We start from the raw sequence: 26,069 nt of genomic DNA, 5'->3' as shown, positions 1-26,069 counted from the left end.
TCTTACTCGAGTTGTGTGTTTTCCATTAGAATTCTTCGAGTGTGATTCTCTAAAATAAGATTTCCAAAATTTCGTGTTGTAAAGTGTATTTTTTGATTTTTGGTGAATTTTTGAAAACCTTTGCAGATTTGTATGAATGGTTTGTAATTGATCAAGTGAATCAGGGTGTCTGATAAAAAATTGTAAAACTTGCTACGAAGTTGTTGAAAAGTAGATCCCAAAAATTAAAATGATGAAATTTTAAAAAAAAATCAATAAAATTGATCAAAAGCTGAATAAAATTACAACGAAAAATTAAAAAAAAACAAAAGTTGAATTATCATCTCTATACAAATAGAACAAAGCTCTCCATTCATTCCTGACGACCCCTCCAAAATAGAAAAATTCATCACCTTAATCAATCGAAATAAAATGAAACTTCGCAAAAATTGTAAAATTGGCGTAAAAATGACTGTGATTTACCAAAAATTGATGAAAATTCGATGAAATTGAATCAAATTAATCAAAAAATTCTGATAACGTTGTCAAAGTAACAAGAAAATGTTTAAAAATGATCAAACGCTGACAAAACACAACAAAATTTGAAAAAAATAATTACTTATAGTAAAAAATGTTTGAAACATGAAGAAAATGGTTAAAATCAAAAGGGAAATAATACAGCAAAAATTTCACAAAAAATCATATCAAACTGCATGAAAAAATTTCTCAAAATTTGAGCAAAAATTATAAATAATTGCTTCTAGATTGAAAAATGATGAAAAATATTTATTATAGAGTACTTCCAATCCTCTGGAGTGTGATTAATTTTTTATGACAAAATTAACTCTTTTAAGCTGACCCTCCCTGAACTGATCAAAATCATGCTTGATCGAAAAAACACGTCCACCTTCCAGCCTCCTCTTCTTAATCAAAGTTGTAAATGCTCAAATTCGTTTTTGGTTTTCCACATTTTTGAAAATTAAGAAAATTAAAAAAAAAACGTTTCAGTAGCAATTTTCCAACTTCCTTATAAAAAATGCACAAATATTTTTTCAAATAAATTCAACCAGAGCGAATAATTTCTTCATTTACCCCCCCCCCCCGCTCCCCAGCATTCTCAAGAACATGGGTGGAAAAGTAAAACGAAATAGGTATTTATTTACACAAGTAAATTTTTATTTTTAAAAAATGTCTGAAAAATGTTTAAAAAGTCGTCTTGAAACAGATTTTTTGAATTTTTAAAATTTTCCAAAATTCACCAAAAATCCAAAAATGAACTTCAACACTGTAATATTCTGGCTAGATTTCAATTTTATCAGTATTTTCATCCGCTAACTTTAATCACATCACTAATTAGTTCAATTCAAATTCATCCCCTAACTCAATTAAAACTCTAAATCAAATACTTACTCACGCTTTCAAAGTTCTTTAAGAGTTGTAAATTAAGAATCAAAACACTTACCCATGGTTTTTGAGTCCATTAATAAACAGTAAAAATGTATAGCTGTGGGCTCTTTGATTCCCACAGCCACCCCCGAATCACATGATAATTCAGTTCTCATAAATGTCAAAACTTCAAAACTTTTATGGCTCCGGGCTCACATTTTCACCCTCACGCTCGTGACCATTTTCAATATGATAAAACCAAAATTTGAATAACATTGATATTTCTCATATAAAAAGTTGACATAATTGACAATTTGTGCAAGAGCCAATGAGCTCCAAGTACTTTTTAAACCCCTTTAAACTTAACCACAAGTACCTACATTCAAAACATTAACATGATATTTACGACTTTTTTATCACTTACTAATTATTTAGAATTGTAACCCTTTTTCATTTGTCGCTTACATGTACCCTCCAAATTGCAACTTTACGATGTCATAAATGTCACCTGCATTTCAAAATCGCGCATCATTTTTGATCCTTTCCTAAAATAAATTTAAATCAAACTGTTTTACCAATTTGCCCAATTCGAAGCCCTCCCTCTCAAAAACGAACCAAATTTTACTATAAATACAATTAGGGTGAGTTTACAAATCCTCAGTTGTTTTTGGACTACCAAAATAGATACTTTGAGTTCTGTTTTATGGTTTGTTTCTGGACTACCTACTTTGTTTATTTTTTTAAAAAGTTTGTTACTGAATTTTGTCATTGTCGAGTTCACAGTTTTAATTATTTTGTTCACTAATTTTCAAGTAGGTATCGTTTTTTTCCCAGACATTTATTGAATGTATTTGCGAGTCAATTTGAATCGGTGGGTGCAGAAAGGGAACAAGTAGAGATGTGCAGTCTGAAATGTGAAAAGTGAAAAGTACTTTTCTTTCAATGAAAAGTTGAAAAGAAAAGTTCCCACTTTTCACTTCACTTTTCAGTTTCCACTTAAAAAAAAAAGCGAGTGACCAATCAATTTACTCATCAGAGATCACTGACCTCATTTATGAAGTCAAATATCAAGTTTCACTCTCTCCACTCCTCCACCTTCGCAATTCAGCACCCATTTTTGATATTTTCACTACATTTTTTTCAAAACTGAAAACCCCAAAAATGTAAGAGGCTCTAGAAAGGCTCAAAACTACCACTATTCGATTAATTAGGTGGAAAAAAATAATTTTGTTTTTTGTGTGTTTTAGATAGGCAAAAAATACACCAATTTGAAGCTCTTACAGAGAGCTTTAAAATGAGACTCACACAATTTACTTTTCACACATTTCACAACTTTTCACACTTTTCAATGAACTTTTCACTTTTCATTTCACCAAAATTACTTTTCTGAAAAGTGCACATCTCTAGGAACAAGTCACATTTTTGGAATTTTTTTTTTTTCACGGATATAGGGGTTTCAAAGTATGGCGGATCGACTGGTGATGTCAGATTTCTGCAAAACTGCCGGGAAAGTGGTATTTGGGCGCAGAAAAAGGGCGGATCCGCATTTATGACTTTTGTGTAAAATTTTTTAAATTACTTGAAACATAACTAACATTTTTGAGAAGATCATTTTTTGAAATTTAAGTTAATCTCTGAACTGAAAAATGATGAAAAAATTAACAACTTCGGCAAAAAGTCTTAGAACTCAAGGGGTTTTTGGTCAATTTAAACGAGATAGCAATCTAAATGATGTACTTAGATGTAGAATCAAGCCCCATTCGTGCCCAAGCAATTTCAAAAAAAAATTTGTCGATTGGGTGCAGAAAGGGTCTAAGTCCCATTTGTTTAGGCAGCAACAGCGCCGGCGCACGTGAATATTTTTTTTTCTAAACAGTGCTAAAAATTGTGTCTTGGGGTCCTCTTTCAATGACCTTAAGCATGTTTACCAAAAATTTTTGATTTTCAAATAAATCAGTTTTTTGTTATTCCTGAAAAGTGCGAAAATGGACTTGTTCCCTTTCTGCACCCACCGATTCATTTATAGGTCAATTATTTTTACTCTCTAGTCAACAAACGTTTTTTATCACACATCTTATAATTTTTCACAAGATCATTCGATAATTTCGATTTTTGGTTCACAAACCCATTTATGGCACTAGAGATTTCCTATGTATTTTACTAGTTCAATTTATTCGACAATTGGTAAGTCTCCCTTTGGAGTTTTATTTATTTATTTATTTTTAGTTTATTTTTCCTTACTTCGCCTAAACTCAATTTCAAATTTTTGTATTTTGTTTTGTGTGAAGTAATGATTTGAATATTTTCCGAATTTAACTGTAAATTTAGATTTTCATAAAATTAGATTTTATTACTTTTTATCCAAAATTTTGTAAATTTCTACTCATCTTGAATTTATCAAACTAAATTTTGAAAACTTGAATTTTTGAATTTTATTCAATTAAAACTTGAGGAATACATTTAACAACACCTGAAATTTTAACTACCAAGGTTTTAGGTCATGCTCTTTCGATCTACTTGTAGCTTGGTTTCGTTCTTCAAGTCAGAGGATTTGCGAGTCTCTTGGAACAGTAAACTTATGATAATTCCAGTACCCAAGTTTAGCCCAAAATTTGAACCCTTACATTTTTCACAAATCACAAACCACGCTAACAACCTTTTCCGTAGCTCGTGTCGAGTCTCACCACTTCCACTTCCACCAATTAAATCACCCACCAAAAAAAAATAAATGATTTTCATAAATTCACGCATGCGATAAACAAGCTGCACTTGCAACACCGAATTCCACGTTTAAAAAAACCACCTGTTACAATTAGTTAGCAGCAAAAATCTTTTCTAGCATAACTATCGCTTCGATCTCGCCTTCTTTTATGTTCCTCATCGTGCATGAAAAAATCTCGTAAATAATGAAATTCACCATCACCAAGCCGACCATTCAGTACCATACCTACGCCTGCATAGTGTACAGTGTAGGTACAGGTACCTTGCTTCCTCCATACACGTTTGTTTGGTGCAACAGATCGATGGTCGAGTCGAGGAAAGGGAAACCACGTGCTTGGCGGAGTTCGGAGTACGCTGCGGCTGAACGGTAGCCATCTGTTACACAAAAGAGAAGCCCATCCAGATCCATTGAAATCTAACCAAAGTACAACGAGTACAACGAAGGCAATCGTTTGATCCAAGGCTGCTGCCACTGCCAATAATCACATAATCATCTATATGCGCTGGAATGGGAGTGGTTACGCGATCAATTCTCTTATCACATGTAAATCTTGTATTCGCTTATTAAACGTTTTCCAAGAGTTATGAAAAGCGAAGCAGCCCTCTGCGATGATGATGACCTTCGCCGGGTCAATTACAACTATGATAATAATAAAGAAAAAAAAATCCATCTGAAAAGGCTACTATGGCTTGAACCAGCCACAAAAATTCTTTCGACCTAATCCAATTAATAAGAAAGCCAGGTTTGATGACTTGCGAATATGCCTAAAGCATCGTAAAGGAGTTTCCATCCATGTTATATGCTCTCCTACTCGTCTCTGGTCTCGATCTCTATATACATGTTACCACGAGTCTCATGTAGCATGCGAAATTCAACTTATAAATATGTTATAATTTATTCGTGTATTGGCATAGTCACTGCCTCGCTGGAGAGTCTCGATGAGCAACATTTTACACAAATGTAAACCTCTCATCGGGTGCGTGATTGCCATCTCTGACATCACTTTCCGATTACGCCAATATCGATCTTCTTCAATCTACACTTCGGGCTACATTTCTCCTCCTCGTATATGAAAAATTTCGACCCGAGCTAATCACACTCAGGTCAGAGCCTACCACCACCGTGTTAACAGCATATTTCAAGATGTACGCGATAACATCACATCGAACCCTGCCTACAGAGGAACAGCGTGGATCAATATGACGCCCAAAGCCCAGTCTCATTTCACATCCTAAAACATGTAGGGTGGATTTTTCGATCACCATGATGATTGTGTAAACATTTGACGTAGACTCTTCAAAATAAAAACACAAAAACAAAGCAGAAAAACATCATTCATCATTGAATCCAACTCCGCCCTTTCGGTTGAGACTGTGAATCTTCCAAATTCTTCGGATAAAGATACAAGAACCAGGATACGTACAAATGTGCTACAGGTATTGGTTTATATAGTATGATTGTAGACCTCGAATTTACGCATCAACATCCGTGAAAATTATTCACAAATACAACATGTGCAATTGTGAATTGTGCTTCTTTATATCAAATGGAATACGGAGCTATATAGATAGGTAAAGATTGGGACAGTGAGAGGGGGGGGTATGTATTCTTTCAATATAAATCCATTAGCCATGTTCGACCAGAAACGCAGACGACCCTAACAAAAACCTCATTAACACTACAATATGACATTATTTGATGCTTTAATGGATTTTTGATGATGGTACCGTATTCCTCCTATACCTATGTGTATAGCAGTATTAAATCCACTACTACATTATAATAATAAGATACCTACACACAATCAACACACAATCGTTATATTATACCTATGGCAAACGTATCTCTATCTATACTCTCGTAGTTGTTGGTATAATAGTCAACTATACAAGATACACGAAGATGAAAGGGACAGTTTCTTTTCGAAGGTTGGCTTTATCTTATACTGAACCAGACCTTCAACTTAACCCTAATACATTTTTAACTGATAGCTAACTAGTATATAGTAGTAACTTTAACTACCTATATGACTATCTATATCTTCTGTAGTAAGAGTTCAACAAATAACACGTTAACACAGTTCCACAACATAAGTATGTAGGTATTAATGAACCAATTAGTGACCTTTAAAACATGGCGCGCGCGAAAATGAGTTACAGAATCTGTGGTATTATACATATTATGTTATATGGATATGGAAATGGATAGGTAAAGTCGTGGCGTTAATTTTCAACGAACGATTAAAACGTAGATGTGTGACTGTACGTAAAGGATTATGATTGGGTCGTCGAGTCAAGATGCCATTTCCTGAGTCACATAGAACCAATTAAGATGAGTGTGCTTTCCGATATCATGGAAGAAAAAAACGAGCCATAAAATATTCCAGCAACAAAGCGTGATTTTTTTTTTGAAGATTTACTTTTTGAGATAATTTTGAGCCAAAATGAAAAAGCTCGACTCGAATCGATTGTGCTGAATTTTTTTTTATCTTTCAATGTTTTTATTACAAAAAAATCAATTTTTGAAAAAAAAGTTTTTTTAGTTTTTTTTATCATTTACAATTTTTTCAAGATACTCTTTTTTTTGTTCCTCGTAACGAACAATTTTTTTTTTCTGAAAAGTCAACATTACTGCTATAGTCTGTAGGTACGTCTATTACGTATTTTAATTAATTAGAACTGCTTCACAGTTTTCCAATTTTGCCAAACCTATCCAAATTTTTGGGATTTTTCAATCCTCAAACCTGACCAAATTTTCAAATTATTCCGAACTTGATCAAAAATTTTCCAATGTTACCAAACCTAATCTCTCATTATATAAAAATGATACAGGGTGGACAAATAGGATAAATCCGAATGTTTTTTGAATTTTTTCGAATCAGAAATCATGGAGAACAATTTTCATTCAGAAATTCCAAAACGGTGAACAATTTCTTTGGTTAGATTTTTTGAAATACAAAATTAGATTCAATTGAGACAGGGAGGTGAAGTTTGATTTTTATATTCTATTTTTCATAAACTCCAAAAAGATTAACAGTGAGAGGTTTCGAGTCATTCTAGCAATTTTTTTGAATTTTCCGACCCTCCCCCATCCCTTCCCTCACCCCAAAAAATGAAACAAAGTTTGGCGCCTACAAACTCGAATTTAATCATACAAAGTCGCTCGTTTTTTTAGTTTATTTGCACACAAATTTCCAAAATCTGTTACTAATATTGGGGGGGGGGGGCTTTAAAATAATCCTCCCGAATCGATTGGCAGCTCGATTCTGAGATATTTTGAAACTTCCAGAAAATTTCTAAAAATTCCGATTTATAAAACCTTTATTTAAAAAGGCTCAAAGAAAATCCAAAGCAAAGGGGTCAAATTTCTGGGGGGGGGGAAGTCTCCACTGTCTAGAGAACTCAAAGTACACATAATCATATGAAACGTCCAAAATACATATAAAAACGAATTTTCAATAGTTCAAGTATTCAAAATTTATGTTGGCTTCTTTTGTGATTTTTTTTAAGGCTTATTGGTGAATTTACCTATAAATTACGAATCGTTGAACTGTGATTTGATCTATTTACAATTAGTATTCAATTTTTACTGAAGGAGGCTAAAATGACATTCGCCTTGGGTCTATAGTGGCTCTCGTCGGCTTTGAGATCGGATCAATCCTCGTGGTTACCCTCTCCCCCTTTTTGATAGATTCAAGTACAAGTCTTGCAAATCCATTTCTAAATGTTCTTTATGACTTACAAATTGACCTTTTTAGTCGGAAAGAGAGAAAGAAGGGGGAAGGAAGAGGAGTCATAGTTCCTCCAGCATCGGTTCAACTTCTCAATTTCTCATAAAATTGATTTAGAAGCTTTACACCTCCACCTCTGAAGAAGCTTAAAAAATACTCTCATCGTTTGCTTCTAGACATACTCGGATTTTTTTTGTGCCAGCTTCTGTGAGGTCTCTCCACAGACTCCAAAGACTTTCTGAAAGTCATTGTTTCCAAAAGAATTTTATGAAAAAAAATTAAATACAAAGGAGGACTTTTGGGAGCTTTTTTAGTTCCACATCTCAAGAAGGAGATAAAAAGAGCCAAGTTCACTCTCTGATCGTTTCAAAAATTGTCCTTCGTATAAAATAGAAATTTATTTAAATGAATAATTTCAATTCAACTGCATTTTAAAGTGACCTTTTTTGAATCAATCATCAGCGATTTTTAGTTGAAAATTTTCCCTCTGCTGGATTTTTTGCGTTTGAAAACTTGTTATCAGCAGCTTCAACGCCTGTCAGATTATGCCCTTGTCTGGATAGTTTCTGAGCGTGCCACTTGATCCATCTATATAAAATACATAAGATCGTATACTTAGTGCACCGGGCTCTAGTTCCTCAATTTTAGATTATAGGGCCTTTGTCTCCGACTTCAGTACCTAAATTTCATCAGCCAAAATGTTTCCAGCTCCAGAACATTTTTTCTGAATGCCCTCCCCCTCTCCACCATTACTCCTCTCAGACAAGTGCTATTTTTAGAAAATCGGATAGTCATAAATCTGTTAAAGACTCTAAAATACCCCAAAACTACAGCAATCGATCGAGAAGAAGAAAATTTGAAATCTCAAAAAATGCAACATGGGTGAGGTTTGAATAATAGATTTTCAAAGGCGCTGATTCTGATTCTGAAATTCCGTTGACCATTAAATCGAAATTTAAATATACGTAGTTCTCTCCCTAGACCCCAAAAGGAGAGCTTTGAGGCTCAAAATCTCAAAAAAATGCAATATGATCTGAAATGTTCACGGATATTGCAGCTTTTGAGGCATATTTGCGCTTGGAATTTTATTAATGGTAAATAGGTATGTAATTGCAAACTTTTCGATTCGAACATGATGAACTTTTTGGACGTTGAATTATTCAAAACAAAAAATACATAGAGAAATTGAAGTAATTTTTAATAAAAACACGAAAAATAGTTTCGTTCAAATGTCGATAGATAAATTGAACCCTCTTTTGGTATTTTTAAAAATCATAAACGTGAGATATTTAATCTTGTTGAAGTAAAAAATTGAAATAGGTTTCAGATTCGAAAAAAGACCATCCAATGTAAGTATATTTTGTTGAAGGAAATGAAAAATATAAAATATCTACTTATAGGGCACTTCTCTGCGTCATCTCACCAATTACGTTAGTGCAAGATTCTACGTAGGTATCATCAATTATCCTTAACATGACTCACTTATTCTGTATGCAAATTAATAACGTGGATACTCATAATCACATTACTCTTACGACAAAAATTTGAACTCACCTGAAACATACAAAAAATACAATGGATTAGTTGGTTTGAATTAAGTAGATAGTTAATCACTTTACGAATTTCATAATTAGCAACAGATACAATCAGAATTTAGGGCAATCAAAATTTTCTTCGGCTTAATTAAGTATCAAGTATCACTTCAATAGGAGAAACGTGTCCTTTAAAAACAGACGAATTTTTCCCATTTTTACCGCAGGCAATAACTCAACCCCTTTCACTCTGTACCCTTGTTTCAGAACATTTCCATCAAATTGATCAATTTGCAATCTCTCCATTTCTCATACTAAGTACAAGGACATAAGACTCGCGAATACCTACTTCAGACAGCAACAATCATAAAAACGGTTACATTTCTAATCACACTTTCAAGAAGCATCTATAGTACCTAGTACATACATCATCAACACACAAAAGTAAAAGTGCTCTCAAAAGGCTCTTCACGCGATACTCGAAACATAAGAGAAGAAAAAAAAACCTATTAAAAGGGTACCGGGGCGATAAAATTTCACCATTTAAATTGAAACTCGTGCGTCGGCTCTGGCGACGATTTTCGCAAATGTCTATCACACGACGATGCACCATTTCTCCATTGAAAATGATTATCTCTTCTTATGGGCAGCCCGTTTAAGAACTATAAGGCGGCAATATTATTAATTGCCGTATAACCACTCGATAATATAATATAACCTATACTGGTATAGTTGATGCGTCTGAGAGTATGAGTATGAGTCGTATGCAGCTCATCGAGACAATGAATGATATCCGTTACGATGCCTAGTGCCTCTGCCTACCTACACACATACATACCGCAGCAGAAACTAATTTGTCCTCAGGCCAAATATTACCGTTATCATTAATGAACTTCTCTTTATAGAGAAATGGTTCGAAGCGAATGCACACTCGTAGCTAAATCGCCATAGGTACTCGTACGCGTATTTTTCGTCGCATTTGTGAGCAGCAGCCTGATGGCTGATCGCGCAAGGCACGTAGGTAACTTTATAAGGTGCCAGATCGATAAAATGGAAGAAACCTTTTTATCTGTTTTGTTCTATCGAAGCAGAGCGCCATCCTCTTGTAAGTACATGCCGCAAAGAAAAATTGTACCAGTAACACCGTTTCTGTACCGGATTTCACGCCACAGAAAGGGGCAGAAAAAACCTCACGCACATAATTAGCCCATCGCCGTCGTCGTCGTTGCGGAATAAGCGATAGGTACTTGATAATATTAACGCCATTAATAATTGGTCGCGTGTATAGGTCTGCCTTCAATATTCTTATTGCCTACCACAGATAGAATATTTTATTATACCTACTAGATAGTAATAGTAATGTACAGTAGGGTGTACCTTATTTTGCAAAGTTGGAATTTTCCACCTTTCATCGCCCAAAATTGTTACCTTAGGTGAGAAAATAATTCCCTCCAAAACAAACAAGAAAAAACTTCAAATATTCCAAAATAAGTTTTGTCAAATCGCCACTAATGCTCCATGGTTTTGCCGGAATACTCAAATACAACGCAAACTCAAAATTGAAACGATCGACGACTTTCTGAAAACTGTAACTAAAAAGTACCTGAACAAATTATCTGATAACACCCTTGCCTGCTGCTTCAATATCGGACAAATTCGCCCTTCAAGACTCAAACCAAAACTTCCTCAAAAAAAATTTTATTTTCCCCTATCTGCAGAAAAAGTTGTACCAAGTAGCCCCTTCCTAACTTGAAAAAATCAAAATTAAAAAAAAATCAATTTATCAACATTTTTTGTTTTTGCATCAGAATTATTTTTAACAATCCTCTTTTCAAGAAAAAACTTTCCCCGGTCCTTCAGACTATAGGTATTGGCCCTCTACAAAGGAACCCTTCAAAGTTGAAAAAATGAGAATAAACTAAAATCAGGGATATTTTTTTGGAAATGTCTGATTTCGCCACATTAGAAATTGTTAACATCATCATCATCATCATCATCATCATCATAATAACGTAACACCCCACATGAGTGTACGGTGACCATATGTGTCATTTTGCAGGTAATGAGCCCACTTGGTCGATATTGAGTTATGGGTGGGGAGGGGTGAAGTAGACCTCCGGAGTAATCATATGAGCTGGATAGAAACCCAAAAAGTGCAAAAAAACCTCCAAAAAAATCCATAATTAAAAATTTGAAAAGCTCAACTTTTGAGAAAATCACCTTCAAAGTTTTTTTTTCTGAAAAAAGCTGAAATTTCATGTAATCCCAAAACCTTCATACCTAAAATTGAAGATTATTGTTTCTGATGTCAAATATTACTACCCACCAGCAATAGCGATTTTTTTTACTCAATCTTTTCATGTTTATGAGTATTTTAAGTCTGAAAAACAATGATTAATAAATTAAAATTTTGCATAAAAATTCATTACCTACTCTGTTCAAAAGCAAAAAAAAATTAAATTACATTTTCTGTCAAAATTCAACTTGTAAAAATAAAAATTGTAATTTTTTTTTTTTAATTTCTTCCCCAGGTGCGATTTGAACCCATACCTCCTGCTCCGCAATCAATTACCAGTGCCACACGGCTAGCGCCGCAGCTAGCTGAAACGTGTTTTTGAATGGTATACATTGCCACTGGCGACTAGGTGCAGTATAATTTGGAGGGTATTTTTTTGGAAGTCTTTGAAAATGAATTTACCGCCAAAAAAACAAAATCGACCAAATGGGCCCTTCTTGGCAAAACTTTAGTTCCATTTATCTCCGCTTGTGGCACACCTGCGACCTTGATACTTTAACATGTGATAGTCGGATATGTTCTACATTGAAATCCATCAAAACCTTGATTATCAATTCTCTTGATTTTTTCACTAAAAACATGATTACCTATCTCAATAAATAGAAACGACCAAATGGGCCCTTCTTGGAAAAACTTTAGTTCCATTTTTCTCCGCTTGTGGCACACCTGCAACCTTGATACTTTAACATGCGATAGTCGGATATGTTCTATGTACATTGAAATCCATCAAAACCTTGATTATCAATTCTCTTGACTTTTTCACTAAAAACACGATTATCTTGATAAATAGAAACGACCAAATGGGCCCATTACCTACGGAGTGACACTTATATGTAACAGTTATGTAATCCTGCAGGTAAGCACGTGCTATTGCTCCCTGTCCTGTGCACTTCTCACACATTCAGCAGAGCTGAGACCAATTGCTTTGCAAATAGAGTCAGTCCACTGGGTCAACATTTGTCCTCTTGCTCTGGATCCTTCTACTCTGCCTTACACAGAGATTGTCTCCATGGCATCCACTCTTGTGACCTGTCCAAAGTACAACTTGAGTATTTGTCCAAGGACCACTGCAGATAGTCGTTTGGTCATACCAATTTCTCTTAGTATTGAGGCGCTAGTTCTTTTTGCTGTCCAATGTGCTCTCAGCAGCCACCTCCAGCACTACATTTCCATTGTGTCAATCTGTTACTGATCTTTCACAAATTGTTACCTTAAAGCCAAATCCGTATATGTCCATCAAAAAAAAAAATAAAAACGTCCTTTTGTGTCACTAATAAGACTCTGGGATGTTCTGAATTGAAAAATTTGCATCTGAGTGCAGTAAAAGTGCAGCATGGAAGATTCACGAAGCTGACCATCCAATGTTCAATTGGAGCTCAACGAACCCTTCTGAGCATATCCAAACCCTATCATTGATGCATAAAATCGTACTTTCTTTGAATGGACATACACAGATTTGGTTTCAGGGTTATAATTATTAATGGTCCAAGTTTCCAATGCATAATAATTATAAGAACACTGATAGTGAGAAGACCAACACATTCGCCGGTCAAATTTTTAAGGGTCCTGCGTATCGACAAATCACTTCATTTTTGTATCAAACGAGTCATTACAATCAATATTTATCATTATCTTTTATTTGTTTATTTTTTCTTAAAAATTGGCTGAAATGCCAAAACATTCACAAAAAAAAGTCAAAAACCAAAAAAAAATCAAAAGCACAATATCAAGTTTGGATCGATACATATCGAAATCGATACTACCATATGCTGATCTGATACATATCGATAACTATCATGAATATCAGGTATCATCCCATCAATACCAAGCTGAAAAAGTGAAAAAATTGAACAAATAAGTAGGTTCCTATTGCTTTTTTAAATTCAATTTCCTTTCAGTTCTACCAACATTCAATGGTGAGAGATACTTTAGCGTGATCTGTAGAACTGATTAAACAAATTTTTGGAAGCATTCACAGTTAATCAATGAAATTTTTAAGCCTGCGTTGATTGGGAATAAATATAGGTAGGTACGATGTTTTTTGATAATCTGGTGTAAGTATCTGAAATGAAACTAATTTTCCGCAAGCCCTTCCTTCTCCTCTCCTCTCCTCTCCTCCCCTCCCCTCCCAAGAGTAGTTGACGCACAAAACTCACCAAAATATCTCCACAAAGATTATAATGATTTTCAATTTTTTTATTTTGAAGCAATTTTTTGTATTTTTTGTATTTTTTTTTTGCAATGTTCAGATTGTTTTTGATCAATTTTTCAATTTTTGACTGTCGTAAGATCCACCTAAAACAAAATTATCGGTTAATTTTTTGTAATTTTCGAATTTTATCGCAGGGTAAGGCAATAATTTGAATTTTTAGAACATTTTTTTTTTGTAATCATTTAATATGTTTCTGAAGCCAAAAATTTAGATAAAAATCACAGGGTTTTGGTGATAAAGATAAAATCATAGTTGCGTTCAAATTCTGTGAGAAATTTTCATCTTTTGCACTCTATTTTAACATGTCACAAGTATATTATACAAATATTAAAATGGATATGTTTTTGATGGAGGTGGGGGGGTCTTTCCAAAATTTGCATCACGCTAGTAGACTTTTGAAAATTTTGAAGAAAAAAGAACCCGTTGATTTTCCGACAAATGACATAATGTCGAGACATTTAAAAACTTGGGAAAAAATCATATTGATTTGATGACATTGTGGCAGAGTTTCGAAAACTTGGAGAACAAAATCATGTCGATTTTCTGACAATATTATGACAGATGGGGGGGGGGAATCAGTGAATTACCAAAATTGTAGCTATAAAATTTCCAAGAAAAAACTTTTTGATATTTTTGAAAAGTTTTTTTAAATTTAGAATTCTCATTTTCGCAACTTTGACAGTCGCTCCTGACCACAAAAACAACTCAAAATTTAAAAAACTCACTCTGTTTTTTGTTTTAGGGTCTATATAAACTATCGATTAAGCCCATTTTCAACCCAAACATAAAAAAAAATTCAAAATAGCTGCCTAGTGTAATTTTATCCAATAATTACCCAGCTATGCGGAAAATTAAGCTACTGCAATCACCAGCACACCACATATCGTCGTATAACCCCATAAAAGACCACTCCACTCGGCAGGGGGCGATGTATACTCGTATTTACACGACAGGATCGACGTCTCGGATTATTTCATTGATAAATCCTCAGACTGGCGACATTCGCCACCGTCGATAAATCCTTACGACGATAATTTTAATCAAGGTAAGAAATAATAAAGAATCGAACAGGTTACAGGATTCGATTGTTGTCTCTTCGGGGGGTGTGCTGACCGGAAATGGTCATTTGAAAAGGATTCGCTGTCTCGGAATGCGTAACAACACGATATGTAGATAATCAGCATCCTTTCCTCTTCACAGACAGACTCCGCGGACTCGTGTCTCTGCTCTCTGTTCGTGGTAAATATGGTGGTATTCTTATAAGGCTCCGGTCAGCCATAGCGAGAGATCGTAACAAGGCTTATAAAATAATTAACGTGTCTCGTCCGTTTGTTTATTGCCAGTTGCTAGTATACTTGGCCGAGAGACAATCTCAGGGTAATCGATATTACTCGTACCTATATCCAAAGTCGAATAGATTGGAGCAGAGGAAAGGAAGAACATATGTGGGAATAATTACCTGTATAGGTATACTAATGCTCGTGTAACATTTTGGTCAAGTGCATACACATCACGAATCTTCATCATCGTGGCGTTTGCACAATACCAATATTCCAAAACACCAGCATCATAATGTACTAGGATAGGATAGGTTAACAATGTTGGATTTTTTAAAAATTCTTACTTAACAAATTAATTTGCATCGAGCACGTTTTCTCTCTTTAAGCACAACACCGAACAGTGTGCACGAATCAAACGTATTGGCAAAGGTAGGTAGGGTGTCTATAGTTTACAATTGCACTGGCACGATTTACGAGTACTACTCTATACCCATATTATATAGCCCGTCCAACACTGCTAACAATTTGATTTCAAGTTCACAAATCTGCTATTGAGAATATGCCGCAGCCAGACTGCCCCAATGTCCGATTATTTTACGCTAGGGTATTAATTAATAGCGTAAATAAGCCGCGAAATAATATTATTTTTTCGCCAAGTTATTATAATTCTTTTTCTATTGGCTCTTTTTTTATTCCCCCCATGTTCTTCTTCTTGTTCTAAGAGTATAAGTAAGAAATCATAGGGTGTGCAGAAAATAAATATCGTTGATTTGTGGTTTTTAATTTCCAATTTCTAAGGTGTGTAGATGATTATAATAATAATCTCATACGCGCGGCCAAACTATAAGCATTCTTTTTTCCAACCGTACGAGAGTCTGAACCGTGATCACCTTGAATCTTCGGCAAAAGTAAGAAAAGTGATCCTACGCGTGATAAGTGGAATACGTGATCGGAATTACGAACGCGTAAATGCTGTCAATAATAAACAAGACGTGAAGAAGGGTGCATGAAGAAGAGAATGAAAAACGCCTTGTTTTCTTCGCGCTTTGATCATTCCCAACTTGTCCAATGGTATGGGAGACTCGGACGTGCGGCCAATACGGTCCAAATGATATAATTTTCAACAACGTTATGCATATAGGTAACCAAATTCCGACCGAACGATAGAGCAGGTAAATGGTACGTTATTACGGCGTATTTACGTATTTTCTTGCCTATAGGTTGTATGTACTTCATTATAGTATCCATCAAATCAACAGAGTATGATGTCAAGGAGGCGCAGTTCGAGAAACGAACGAGGTGACTCGATGGTGGAAATTTTTACGAGATTTTTCAGCATCTAAAATTAGTAGTACAGACTACAGGTGCTAGTCGTGGATCGCAGACCTTCCCCCTTTTTTCGTGTAATTTAGTATAATGAGAACACGATTACTATTGGTGAAGATTACCATTGGGTAGAGTTCAAGGTTTTGTTATGGTAATGATATCGTATTAAAGTTGATGGGTTGTGAAGCTTTTGATTTACGAACATCGATTCGTATAGATGGGGTTGAACTGAAGGGTGAAGCATAAAACCCTTTGATCTTTGTGAAAGATGAAGTTGGGAATAGAATTTAACAAAATTTATGGCCTATCAGGCCGGCATATGACAACAGAAATAATTATACCCCCTCCTCCGATCCTCTGGAACAACTTTTTTCTCAAAGGGAACAACCTAAGGAACGTTTTAAATCAAACTTGCTAAAAAAATTTGGCCCCGCTAACAAAATGGCGGCCATTTTGATTGATCCACAGCCAAAATTTCAAGTGCGAAAGTGCATTTTTTAATTTTTGCTGAATTTTCAAAATTCAAATTGATGCCAAAAATGAGGGGGAAAAAGTAGTCAAAATTTTACCAAATTGGCCTAGAAAGCTGGAGGAATATACTTACACTATTTTTGACCTGCCAAATCAATTGGAAAGGTTTGAGCAGCTTTGGAGTCTCCTGCAGATTTTTTAAACTTGTCCACAAAATTTTATCATAATGAAGTTGTAAATCCGAAATTCAATCTACACCTGAAACACGCTATTATGGACATTTCGAGCATTAAAAAATCTGCTGGAGGCTCCAGTAAGTAGTATACAAAAGGACGCCTAGGCATCCTCAATGCGCCCAAGGGTACTTTTGACCCTCCCGTTTGAGGCTCGAACTCAGTTTTGAGGCTATCCGAGTCAAGCTAGCTCCGTTTCAATGTACTAATAAAAAATAAAAACTGCATTATGACGTCATGCGCACTCCATCCAACCACCAACCAGTTCTGTGTGCTGCTGCTGGTTCCAAAACGTGCCACATAGAGCGCGTTCCAGTAGTCAGCAAGCAGCAGCACACAGCAACCAACCAGTCAGCTGTTTTGTAGTGCTTCCATTTTCCGTCACATAGAGGGTGCTTTGGTAGTTGTCATTTTTTTTATTTTTTTTTATTTTTATTTTTATTTTTTTTTTACTCATAACCTCAATTCTTGTGTAAGAGATGGGAAACAGTAAAAATAATTATTTCTTTTTTCATTAATTAGTGGAAGGAGAACATTTCCTTTCACCTTGTTTTAGAGAGCAGATTTTAGTTGTATATACCAATCAAGTGTAGTGAACAGTGTAGTTGTGGTGTTTTTTTTTTCAACAATTGAGAATTTCAATTTTCATATTTCTCATTCAATTGAAAAATATTTTTTCATTTTGAAAAATGTTGAAATACACAAAATTATCTAGTAATGCTTTTATTCCAACAAGAGGTTCTGAAATGTCAGCTGGTTTTGATTTGTACAGGTATGCAGTATTTTCTATTATAATTATTTTTCAAAAATGAAACAAAAGAAAAATAACAACTTATTTATGAATTTATTTATTTTTATTATTTAGTGCATATGATTATGAAGTTCCGGCAGCTGGTAGAAAATTGATAAAAACAGATTTGCAATTTTTATTTCCTGAAGGAACTTATGGACGTATAGCTCCTAGAAGTGGTCTAGCTTTGAATCATTTCATTACTGTTGGAGGTGAAAAAAAATTATTAAATTGCATATTAAATTATTATTTTTTTAGTTGAGAAATTTTTTTAAAAATTATTTATTTTCTTAGGTGGAGTAATAGACCCTGACTACCTAGGAGATATTGGAGTGATTTTATTCAATCATGCACATGAAAAATATATGGTTAAAAAAGGAGATCGTATTGCTCAAATCATCATTGAAAAAGTGATGTTCCCAGAGTTGACTGAATGTGATGTGAGTATATTTTTCAAATTCATTCATTTTTTTAAATAATCTTTTTTTAATTTTTTGTATTTATTTATAGAAAATTGAAATGAATACAGAAAGAGGAAAAAACGGATTTGGATCTACTGATGAAAATAATAATAATCAGAATGATGATAGTGCTGGTGTTGGAAAAAAACCGAATTCTGTACTTGAGTATATTGAAGATCTTTCAAAAAAGAAAAAAATGGATGATGAAGAACAGAAGAAAAAAGATGAAAAACAATCGTTAACAGAGTCTGAGTGTTCAGATTCATAGTAAAATAAATTATAAAATAATTTATCAATGTAGAATTAATTTCAGTTAAGTTTTGTCATTGAAATCTGTTGGTTGTGTTTTACCTACCATTTTTAATCGACTATATTGAAAAAAAAATTTGTAAAATGCATATTGTTGAAACATATAATTTTCCAAATAAAAGTGATATTTCATGTCATAATCAAAAAAGTAAATCATTTCGTGTGAATATTTTTATTGATGATGATAATATTGATTGTATCTATTTGAAAACAAATATTCTACTGCATTTGATGTCTACATGTCGTTGCAAAATTGAAGATGAACTTTGGGTGTTCAATTGGGAAGATATCAAAGATGATGTCAGTAAAGGAAGTGATATATGCAGATCCTCCAAACACAAGTTTATTGAAGAGAGTGAACTGAAAAGAATTTTAAAATTTGATCTAACCTCATCAAGAGGCGAAATACGTAAAGTTAAAGATTTTTTGAAATGGCTGGATGAAACTGTTGAAAAAATCAGAAAGGATACCAACATAGTGCATAATCAAACAGATTCAAATTTTTTAAAAAATACTGAATAATAATTACCTACCTATGCATGTAATAATGTATTAGAAAATAAATTGTAAATGTTGTTAAGATATCAAATAAAAGAAATTCTATTAAATGGTTTACATATTTATTTAGAAAAAAAAAAACACACATATGGTTTCATTAGTTTAATTAACTAAATCTTTAGCATTTATCCATGAATTCTCACTGGTAGGTAAACCCATCCACTTAACTCGTATTTTATTCCCCTTACGTTTTACAATTTTTTCTATTAAATGTACATCTGGATGTCTGGCTAACATTAATTCTTCCGGATAAAATGCTCCAGTAATTGATTCTCCATTCATTGCTTGTAACAGATAGGTAGTAGGATAGGATGTCTTGATAATTTTTCTAATTTTGTAGATTTCATTGCTCCAATTCTGATGATATGATTTATCAAAAACACCTTTTTGTTTACTAATTCTCACCAAGTCACCTATTTTGAATTTATCTGACATTAGATTATTGAAATTAATTTTTGGAGCAGTACTTTTGAGAATATTTTTCAACACAGTTTGTTCATTTTTTTCATTCACATTGATGGGTTTATGTTTAGTAGTTCTATGAACTGTATTATTATATTTTTCTACAATGCCAGAGAGTATAGGTAAAAATTTATAGGATCCTTGTTTGGCAAATTCTTTGAATAATAATTGTTTCAAGGTACGATTTACTCTTTCCACAATTGAACTTTTGATTACAGAGTATGTTTTATAATGGTTGATTTTGTATTTTTTGTAAATTTTATTACAATGTTGATTCCAAAATTCTGTGCCATGGTCTGTATGAAAATTTTTTGGTGGTTTAGCTTTGATGAAAATTTTTTCAAGTGCCTTAGCTACTTCCAGGCCTTGTTTAGTTTTTAGAGGTTCTGTGAATAACATTTTAGAAAAACAATTTATAACTACTAAAATGTAAGAATGATTTTTATTTACATTTTTATATTGACCCATTTCAATTAAATCCCCTGCATATAAATCATACAATGAATGAATTTCTACTCGTTTTCGTTGATAGTTTTTTCTAGCTGGACTGTACAGTTGATTGATAAGATCTTCTTTCAAATTCGGCATCACTTTAGATTATTAATAAATATTACGTTCTTGTAATTCTTCTAGTATGGCTTGAATTTCGTTTGATATTTGAATTGAAGTATTGCCAGCTAATTGTTCACCATATAATAATTTCAATCGTTCAACTATTTCATTAGGATCATCAAAGTAAATTAACTGGTACTGGTGTGTGAGGTCTGGTACAAGAAAATGATTTCCTAGTAATGATTTATTTCGGCGGACTGTCCGTTTATTTATATTACTTTTATTTCTCCTATTTTTTTTCTTTTTCACTAAACCAGATCCTGTTTTCTTGTGAGATGATCCAAAGTAGGAAGATTGAGAAGGTACCTGTAATGTTGGTCCAGTATCATAACTATCTTCTGGATTTTTAGTTGGTGTATAATATGGAGTAGTTGATAAATGTACGGGAGAATGAGCAGGTGATTGATAATCAGGATGATCACTTGTAAGACTTTTTATAAATTGAAATTTATCACGTCCTCCCGTAATATTATTCCATGTGTTATTGACTTTTCTAGCTGCATTTGTTCGAATCATAACATCTCTGTAATTGTCCAAATCTTGTTGTGTGTACAAATTTTCATTTTGATTCACTTGTTGACAAGTCAATAAATATCTTAAACCTGGTGTCAATTCATATTGAGTGGAATCCGCTGTTATCAGAGTGTTTATATCTGGTATGGCTACATTTTGCTTTCCAATTAAAAATTGATCTTCTCTTGCATTGTACTTCAATCCGTAATAAATATCATTCAGGTTAGGTAATTCTTTCAACACTGCTGCATTTTCTTCATTTATATCATTAAACTGTTGCTGATAAGATAATGAATCAGATAAATTAATATATTGTTCATCCTCATCTCCATCTTCGACATTATCGTTTGGTAATGAATTTGACTGCTGTATTTCAAATGGTTCAGTGTCTGGTCCACCTTGAGAAGGAAATGACAATATGCTGTTATCTACTTGAGTACTGATTTTATCGTCAATGTTTTTGGTAGATTTTTTCTTTTTTTCCAAAACTTGTTTTAAACTTGATCCAATATTGGCTATAGGTTGTATCAGTGGTAGTAGTTGTTCTTGAGTTTCATTTGATCTATTTTTCAAATCATTATATTTTTGTCTAATGTTGCCCACAATTTCTACAATTTCTTTTTTTTCAGCAATTTCTCGATTGATGTTCTCTTGAATATCAGTTGATGGATGGAGTGTGGTAGTAGCCATGATGATTTGATTTTTTTTTATTAAACACACTGTTACACTACGTTCGTCTTTCTTTTAAAATTATAAAATGATGGAATGAACACTTCAGTTTCCCTTTATATAAGTTTCTTTCTGTATCAATTACTACAAATCCGAATGAAGTTTTGTTCCAGGCATATTTGCATATGTTTTGGAATTTTTCAAAAGTTATGTTATCTCCACTCAAGTGATCATCATACACATGTTTCACATTTAATGCATCTTGTCTAAATAGAATGATAAAATTTGCATTATCTCGAATTAATGATTTACTGATTCTAGCATAACTTTGACATAGTAGGAAACAAGAAACTTGTTTGTGACGAGCCATTGAGAAATATTGTCTCAATTTTTCATTTGCCTCATTAGTCGCTGAGACATCATCAAATATTACAATACTGTTTTGTTTACAATTTTCAGGACTAGGTAAATCATTGCAATTTGTGTAGCAGTATAAACCAATTTGAGGAATTAGCTTGAATATTTTTCTGAGCTTTTCATATTTTGTTTGATATAAACTTTTACTTACTAGGTAAACATTTGCAAATTTTAAACCATTTTTATGATGTAATAATGTGATCATTAAATTAGTTTTGCCACACCCTGATTTCCCCACCACCAACCCACGTACTGAATCTGGGAACAAAGGTCCGTGAATATTTCGAAAATTCTGCTTAGGATTGTTCAATTTAGATTCAAAAATAGGTTTGTTTATTGGTAGTTTGATGGTTTGTTCAATTACTTTGAAATCTTGCTGGTCAATAGACGACATATTTAATCAATCATATATTCAAAAAGTATAAATATAGGTGTATAAAATATAAATTTTCATTCGTATGCATACCTATTTATAGTATAGTAATGTGAAATATCACACCCCTCTAATGCATAATAAAAATCGTAGTAAACGTATTTCCCAAAAAAGGAAAAAATTTCAATCTGGTAAAGGACTGTTGAATACAATCATAGATAAACTTCCATTTGAGCTACATGTACCAGGATATAGATATCTTGGTCCAGGAACAAAATTAGAAAAAAAACTAGCAAAAAATATTTCAGGTATAAATCCATTGGATGAAGCAGCAAGACAACATGATATTGCCTACTCTCGTTATCACGATCTAGAAAATCGTCACAAAGCTGATCAAGAACTTGAGAATAGAGCATGGGACAGAGTAATAAGTGCAGATGCAAACATACCAGAAAGAGCAACTGCTTGGTTTACAACAAATGCAATGAAATTGAAGCGTAAACTAGGAGCAGGTGTAAACGTAAATAAACATAACCACCGTCATCCTTCCAAATCAAATAAGAAATCACACCATCGAGGTCGTGGTAACCAGGAAAAACAACCAACTGTAGAGGTGAAATCTAGAGATGGTCTTACATTCAATCAGCTTGTACAGAAGATTAAGGAAAAAGTGAAGGAAGACCACAGTCATTCCCATCTCCCAGTGAGTGGAAAGAAACAACGTAGTGCATCAACAAGACGGAGTAAGGTGGACAAGGATATATCAGCTCTGGTAAAGAGTTCATTAACTGCTATTAAGAAGTATAAGGTGAATAAAAATCCACGTATTAGTCGCATTATTCCACTTCCCAAAGTTGGAGGTGCCATTCCACTTATACCAATATTAACAGCTCTATCACACGTTGGAACACTAGTCGGAGGTGTGTCATCAATTGTAAATGCAATTAAAAATATTAAAAGTGTTAGAGATCAATATAAAGCTCAGCAAGGCAGTGGTATACATTATATTGATGGTAAAAATCTATTAATTCGTCCTCATAAAAAAGGTTTAGGATTAGAAATTGTTTCATAAAATCATGTTATCGAACAGAAAGCAAAAAACAAAATTTCCTAGATTACCTTCTTCTAACAAACCTCTAGATTCAATTCAATTAGAATCTCTTGTCAGAAAATTTAAAATTAAACATTTCAGAGGTATATTTTCACGAGATTCATTGCCTAAAAAACCAAGAAAAAAAGAATGTGCAATTGTCAACTTGGATAGTCAAAGCGGTATTGGTACTCATTGGGTGACTTTTTTCCGTCATAATAACATTTCTCTATACATGGATCCCTTGGGAAATTGTGGGCCACCTGCAGAACTTTTTCAGTATCTTAAAAATACTAAAATTTTATACAATCATGAAGCTTTGCAAAAACCTAACACAGTTAATTGCGGACACATATGTTTAAAATTTTTAATTGAAGTCAATAAGAATCCAGAACAAATTTTACAAAAATGTCTACATTCCACTACTTTGAGTAGATATTAAATGATATGAAATTTTGTATTGGTTCAATTTTAAATTGTACTCGATGTATGAGATGGTTGTATTCTTTTTATTTTCCAAATAAAACTTGCTGTACCTACAAACAAATGATCAGTGATTTTTCAATATTCACAGAGTGCAGTAGATTTCTTTGTTCTGTTCGGTTAATGTGAAGTTATTAATTTTTTTTCAAATAATTATTATGATTTTAAAATCCTACATATTCACTAGTTTAGAAAACTATTATGTGGAAACTGGTTTGTTGAGTGACTTGAATTTTTCACCAATAATACTGATTGCATTTCGAACAAATAATGGAAATAATGCTGCTATATGGACAATTTCCACAGACGAATGGTTTTTACTTATGCGTGGAGAATATGAAAAAATTATGAAATTTTTCAGTTTTCCAGATATGAAAATTGAAGATGAACAAATTGGAAGGTATAAATTACATTTTAATTCTGAAAATGGAGAAATAATTATTTATGAAGGAACAGCATACAGTACTCAATCAATGATCTTGACACAAAGTTTATTCTTAGAATTGATTCATTATTATGACATGTTGACAGTTCACTTGGAAACCTTGAATAAGTATCATTTATTTGCAAAATTTGCATTTTCACAATTAGTCAATTTCTTATTAAACAATAAATCTTTCAAGAATATAAATGAAACTACTCCTTCTACTCTTACATTGGAAATTGTATCAACTGTTGCCACATCATGCAAAAAATTGAAATTGTTCAAAAATTTGGATGACACCATTTGTCGTTTGATTGTAGCACAAATTAAAACCTTAGCAACTAAAAAAGTATATAAGCAGGTATCCGTGATGAAAAATTTTTATTCGACTTGTTGGAATAGTGGTGAATACTTCATCAGTTGAAAATTTTTACATTGAATCAGCTTTAAAAAAAAACCATGTGTTTCAAATCGTTTAAAACTAATATTAATGGTGGAAAAAAGGTTTTATTCATTGATTTTAATTATTACTATGGTGTAAATCGCGAAGTGATTGTCAAAGAAATTGCCTGTCTTAGTTTAGATGGTCAGTTCAGTCTTCATGAAATTTTACTCCCTCCATACTTGCATTCTACTGTTGATTCAACTTATCAAAACAGCAATGAATGGGTATGGAGAAATATGGGGAATGTTCCATGGAATTGTGGATTAAAACCATATGATATTACAATGTGTGAAATCATAAAAAAAATTGTAAAATACAATCCAATGTTGATCTATGTGAAAGGAATTGAAAAATGCAAATTTCTGCATAGTGTGCTCTACAACAATAGAGACATTATTGATAATAGTTCACTTATACCAGAAATTGGATCATCTTCAACACGTTTTTCTACTTCCAATACCTATAACAGTAACAGTAGAGGTAGCAGCAACAACAACTGTTGGGAAAATAGAGGAAATACTATTATAAAAGAAATGCAGTCTGAATTCATAGATATTCCAACATTTCGAGAGCTACGTCGACAATATCCAGGCATTGCTCATCTATATGGATCATGCTATTTTCACACTGATGGATGTGCATTATTGAATTTGAAATTATTAGTATTTTGGTTTTTTATGACTTGGTATTTCAATCAATAACAGGTTTATCTGAGTTTTCAACTATAAATAAGTTAAGATATGTAATTTTAGTTCAATTGTAATGATATACTCTTACTCACATTGTTTATAATCAAAATTTCAAAATAAAAAAAAATGTATTCACAAAGAATTGTTCTTAATTACAATACTCCAAATATAGATTGTAAAATTCACCCTCCAATCTATTTAAAACCTTATAAAAAATACGAATTGGCTCTAATATCATTGACATACCTTGATTCACATGCTGAACAAGGCAGAGATGACAGTTATGGAAATTTACCCCTAACTCCACCATCTTCACCTCCTCTCACAACCAATAGTTCTTCTGGTTATATTCCAACACCTATTCCCCCTGCTACTAATACTGGTACAAATAATACCAACAACAATGACACAAATTCTCAAAGAAGAAATCCTCCTCCTCCTCCTCCTCCTCCTCCAATAAATACAAATAATAATGCTCCTCCTCCACCAATAAATACAAATTCTCAAGGAAGAAATGTTCCTCTCACCACTACTGCTAATGGTACAAATGTAAATAATACACCTACATTTACATCAAATAATAACCCCGCTCCACTTCCACCATCAC

At 33.2% G+C, this 26,069-nt stretch overlaps 2 protein-coding genes across 5 annotated transcripts in view; one reads left to right on the top strand and one right to left on the bottom strand.

The window, feature by feature from the left end:
• The window catches only part of LOC135840860 (rho GTPase-activating protein 20-like), a 363,692-nt gene that overhangs the window by 142,248 nt on the left and 195,375 nt on the right, over positions 1-26,069 (bottom strand). The gene's annotated exons all lie outside the window — the stretch shown is intronic.
• On the top strand, positions 17,636-18,686 carry LOC135838692 (deoxyuridine 5'-triphosphate nucleotidohydrolase-like). Its single transcript, XM_065354424.1, has 4 exons — positions 17,636-17,939; positions 18,033-18,169; positions 18,252-18,397; positions 18,468-18,686. Exons 1-4 carry the CDS (start codon positions 17,857-17,859, stop codon positions 18,684-18,686), a joined length of 585 nt encoding a protein of 194 aa, XP_065210496.1. The 5' UTR covers positions 17,636-17,856.

Source organism: Planococcus citri, chromosome 3 (assembly GCF_950023065.1).
Source record: "Planococcus citri chromosome 3, ihPlaCitr1.1, whole genome shotgun sequence".
NCBI lineage: Eukaryota > Metazoa > Arthropoda > Insecta > Hemiptera > Pseudococcidae > Planococcus > Planococcus citri.
Note: the sequence above shows the minus strand (reverse complement) of the source record. Positions and strands in the feature narration are given on the sequence as shown.

Coding starts and splice junctions, on each gene's coding strand:
- LOC135838692 (XM_065354424.1), top strand. CDS start 17,857: ATGTTGAAATACACAAAATTATCTAGTAATGCTTTTATTCCAACAAGA. Junction 17,940..18,032: donor GCTGGTTTTGATTTGTACAG/GTATGCAGTATT, acceptor TTTATTATTTAG/TGCATATGATTATGAAGTTC. Junction 18,170..18,251: donor TCATTTCATTACTGTTGGAG/GTGAAAAAAAAT, acceptor TTATTTTCTTAG/GTGGAGTAATAGACCCTGAC.